Source organism: Babylonia areolata, chromosome 35 (genome assembly GCF_041734735.1).
Source record: "Babylonia areolata isolate BAREFJ2019XMU chromosome 35, ASM4173473v1, whole genome shotgun sequence".
Lineage (NCBI taxonomy): Eukaryota > Metazoa > Mollusca > Gastropoda > Neogastropoda > Buccinidae > Babylonia > Babylonia areolata.
In genome coordinates this window covers 26759141-26764140 of record NC_134910.1, presented here as the reverse complement: position 1 = coordinate 26764140, position 5000 = coordinate 26759141, and the positions used below count along the sequence as shown (strand labels likewise).

The window sequence follows — 5000 nt, the reverse complement described above, 5'->3', positions numbered from 1 at the left end:
GGCTCAAAACAGACTAGAGGGAGAGGTGGTGGTGGTGGGGGCGAGGGGTGGAGGTGAGGAGTCAGGCGGGGGGCGGGGATGGGAGGGAGTGGTTCTCGTTGATGACCTGTGGTTCTACAGGGCACATCAGACAGTAAGTAAAGGAGGGAGGTAGGGGGGGAGCGGTGACTGAAATAATAAATCTGAAATGGAATGGAATCCAACTCCAACTTCTCCCAATCTCTCCCCTACCCTATTCTAAAAAAAAAAAAAAAAAAAAAAAAAAAAGCATTCCAAGTTTTTAGGGACATTGTAACATCTTAAAAAACAAACAAACCCATCATACTTTCAGTTCATCGTTTCTGCAATTGCGTGCGTGCATTTATTACACGTGTCTCTGGTTTGTCATGCAATTTTTGTTTCGTTCTTTCTTTTTTCGTACTGAGTTTGCTGTTGATATATCTTCCCCCTTCGTGTAGGGGCAAGGCCTGGTTTTGAGAGAATCACCAAGGCAAGGCGAGGCGAGGCGAGGCAGGGCAGGGCAAGGCAAGGCAGTGCAAGGCAGGGCAGGGCAGGGCAAGGCAGGTCAGGACAGGGCAAAGCAAGGCAAGAAATTGATTTCACGTGCTCTCTCCCATTCCCCCCCCACCCCTCCCCCCTGCACCGCCCCTTCCCCCTCACACACACACCCCTGAATAAATCGGCAAGGCAAGGCAAGTTGATTTCACCTCCACTTTTCAGCTGGGCGCCACACGGTGCCACGACCCCAAGGAAGAACGGTGCCTGCTGCCTCAGCTGGGTTCAGGTCCAGCCGCTGGCGCCCTGGGCTCTGGCTTCCTGAACAGGAGTGACTACCTGTCCATTCTCAGAACGGCCAAGAGGTTGCACATCCAGGTGATCCCGGAAATCGACATGCCTGGCCACTCCCGCGCCGCCATCAAAGCCATGGAGCTAAGATACAGGTGAGACAACCCTTTCGTTGCCACGAACGCAGAAGAAGAAGAAGAAGAAGAAAAGAATTCCGTCACGACTGGTGAAGTTCGTTTCTCCTACATGAGGAGGAAGTTGGCAGAGTGGTTATGACGCATATATGCCATTACAGTGTCCGTGAGGGTCTGGGTTCGATTCTCCATCTCTCTCTCTCTCTCCTGAGTTCGAATTGTATTGTATTGCATTGCATCGTATTGCATTGTACTGTATTGCATTGTATCGTATTGCATTGTACTGTATTGCATTGCATCGCATTGCATTGTACTGTATTGCATTGTACTGTATTGCATTGTATCGTATTGCATTGTACTGTATTGCATTGTATCGTATTGCATTGTACTGTCTTGCATTGTTTCATTGTATTGCATTGGATCGTATTGCATTGTACTGTATTGCATTGTTTGATTGTATTGCATTGTACTGTATTGCATTGGATCGTATTGCATTGTACTGTATTGCATTGTTTCATTGTATTGCATTGTACTGTATTGCATTGCACTGTTTGATTTTATTGCATTGTACTGTATTGCATTGTATCGTATTGCATTGTACTGTATTGCATTGTATCGTATTGGATTGTACTGTATTATGTTGTATTGCATTGCTTTATATTGCATTGTATTGTATTATATTGCATTGCGTTGCATTGTATTGCATTGCTTTGCTTTGCATTGCATTGCATTGTATTGCGTTGCATTATATTGCATTGCATTGTATTATATTGTGTTTCTCTTTTTATCACAACAGATTACTCTGTGTGAAATTCGGGCTGATCTCCCCAAGGAGAGCGCGTCGCTACACTACAGCGCCACCCATTTTTTTAGTATTTGTTTTCCTGCGTGCAGTTTTATTTGTTTTTCCTATTGAAGTGGATTTTTCTTTAGAATTTTGCCAAGAACCACCCTTTCGTTGCCGTGGGTTTTTTTTTTACGTGCGCTAAGTGCATGCTGCACACGGGGCCTCGGTTTATCGTCTCATCCGAATGACTAGCGTCCAGACTACCACTCAAGGTCTAGTGGAGGGGGAGAAAATATCGGCGGCTGAGCCGTGATTCGAACCAGCGCGCTCAGATTCTCTCGCTTCCTAGGCGGACGCGTTACCTCAAGGCCATCACTCCATTAATTATGAACTGCATCGAATTCAAGAACAGAGAGGTTTATGAGATTAAGGGATTAAACAACAAGAAATGGAAGTTACTATCGTAGCATATTCAGGTTTAAAAAGGCTATGCCAGTCTGGAATAAAAGCAAAATTGTGTTTGAACATTTCTTCAGTTGTTGCTTCTGTGTGTGCTCACGTTAAATGATCGGTATGAGGACAAGCTAGGAGCTTCCCTTTTCGGGAGAACTGTCAGGGTTTGTTCCTGTGTACCTGGTATTTACCTGTGTGCTAACCGGATTGGTAGCAAAAGCAGCAATGACTTCGAAGTTTAGCGCCTTGTACATGGAGAGAGTTCCTTTTTGACTCACTTGTGTAAACAAAGTGAGTCTATGTTTTAACCCGGTGTTCGGTTGTCTGTGTGTGTGTGTGTCTGTGTGTCCGTGGTAAACTTTAACATTGACATTTTCTCTGCAAATACTTTGTCAGTTGACACCAAATTAGGCATAAAAATAGGAAAAATTCAATTCTTTCCAGTCATCATGTTTAAAACAATATTGCACCTCTGGGATGGGCACACAAAAAAAAAAATAAATAAAAAGTGAAGCTTAATTATATTCAAACTGCATTTACTGTTATATTATATTTTTGTATTCTCTAAACTTGGCACTTCGATCTGATATTCTGACACAACAACAAGAGCAGTCATTATTATCATTTTTTGTTCAAACAGGAACTTCTTCTTCTAAGCATGGAAGTTTTATTTATTTTTGCAAACGTTTTGGTGCAGATAGTAAAAAAAAAAGGGTGGAAATTACTCAGTAATTAATGCTAGGGGACTTAATTTGCCACAAGTGAGTCTTGAAGGCCTTGCCTCTCTTGTTCCTTATTGTTCCACAGAAATTACATGAAGCTGAACAACTCGGCAGAAGCTCTGCGATACCGCCTTGTGGATGAGAATGACACGTCTGAGTACATCACTCCCCAGTTCTTCAATGACAACACCATCAACGTTTGCATGGAAAGCACTTACGCCTTCATCGCAAAGGTACAGCTGCGCGTGTCTGTCTGTGTGTCTGTCTGTCTGTGTTTCTGTGTCTGTGTCTGTGTGCGTCTCTGTTTGTGTGTCTCTCTGTCTCTGTCAGTCTCCGTCCGTCTGTGTGTGTGTGTGTGTGTGTGCGTCTCTGTCTTTGTCTCTGTCAGTCTCAGTACCTGTGTGTGTGTGTGTGTGTGTGCGTCTCTGTCTCTGCGTGCATGGATATGTGTGTGTATGTGTGTGTGTGTGTGTGTGTGTGTGTGTGTGTGTGTGTGTGTGCGTCTCTGTCTTTGTCTCTGCGTGCATGCATATGTGTGTATGTGTGCGTGCATGTGCGTGTATGTGTGTGTGTGCGCGCGTATGTGTGCGCGTGTGTGTCTGTCTGTATGTCTGTTGTGTTTACGATACTTACTGAGTACCCGACTCTTTGAAACTGAAACAGAAACTTGAAACAGTATGTGATTTTTTTTTTTTGGTGATAATCCTCGTGTGTGCATAAAAAACGAATTAAGAAAAAAAAAAGACACTTGAAACTGAAACACTTCTCTTGCCTTTTACCGCTGTGCCCACAGATCATCCACGAGGTGAAGGCCCTTCACCAGGGTATCCAGGACCTGCACGAATACCACGTGGGGCTGGACGAGGTGGCCAACGCCTGGGTCAACTCCTCCATCTGTCAGCGGCTGGTGGAGACCGACCCCGTGGCTAACCAGAGCTTTAGGCAGTACTTCTTCAAGGTAACCCTCAAACTGTAAGCTTTAAGATGTACTTCTTGAAGGTAACTCTCAAACTGTAAGCTTTAAGGTGTACTTCTTCAAGGTAACTCTCGAACTGTGCTTCTTTTTCAAGGTGACCCCCAAACTGTCCTCCTTCTTCAAGGTGACCCCCAAACTGTCCTCCTTCTTCAAGGTGACCCCCAAACTGTCCTTCTTCAAGGTGACCCCCAAACTGTCCTCCTTCTTCAAGGTGACCCTCAAACTGTCCTCCTTCTTCAAGGTGACCCTCAAACTGTCCTCCTTCTTCAAGGTGACCCTCAAACTGTCCTCCTTCTTCAAGGTGACCCCCAAACTGTCCTCCTTCTTCAAGGTGACCCCCAAACTGTCCTTCTTCAAGGTGACCCTCAAACTGTGCTTCTTTTTCAAGGTGACCCCCAAACTGTCCTCCTTCTTCAAGGTGACCCCCAAACTGTCCTCCTTCTTCAAGGTGACCCCCAATCTGTCCTCCTTCTTCAAGGTGACCCTCAAACTGTAAGCTTTAAGATGTACTTCTTGAAGGTAACTCTCAAACTGTAAGCTTTAAGATGTACTTCTTGAAGGTAACTCTCAAACTGTAAGCTTTAAGATGTACTTCAAGGTAACCCTCAAACTGTAAGCTTTAAGATGCACTTCTTTAAGGTAACCCTCAAACTGTAAGCTTTAAGATGTACTTCTTTAAGGTAGCCCTCAAACTGTAAGCTTTAAGATGTACTTCTTTGAGGTAACTTTCGAACTGTAAGCTTTAAGATGTACTTCTTTAAGGTAGCCCTGAAACTGTAAGCTTTAAGATGTACTTCTTTGAGGTAACCCTCAAACTGTAAGCTTTAAGATGTACTTCTTTGAGGTAACCCTCAAACTGTGCTTCTTCTTCAAGGTAACATTGAAACTGTACTTCATCAAGGTTACCTTCAATCTGTACCTAGAAAAAGGTCTGGCACACACACACACACACACACACATGCACACGTGCGAGCGCACACACAGATAGACACACAGGCACGCGCACGCGTACGCACACACACACACACACACACACACGAGCTGTGTGTACGTGTGTTCACAGAGATTGTTGGAGATCACCTGCAAGTTATGTCTGGCGCTAGGCCTACTACTACTACTACTACTACTACTATAACTACTAC

At 44.5% G+C, this 5000-nt stretch overlaps 1 protein-coding gene across 1 annotated transcript in view; it reads left to right on the top strand.

Moving 5' to 3' along the window:
* Positions 1-5000, top strand: part of LOC143278061 (uncharacterized) — a 92557-nt gene that overhangs the window by 34970 nt on the left and 52587 nt on the right. The window contains exons 7-9 of the mRNA XM_076583078.1: positions 721-941; positions 2968-3115; positions 3676-3840. Of these exons, the coding sequence (XP_076439193.1) occupies positions 721-941; positions 2968-3115; positions 3676-3840 (534 nt within the window). The remainder of the gene's footprint in view (positions 1-720; positions 942-2967; positions 3116-3675; positions 3841-5000) is intronic.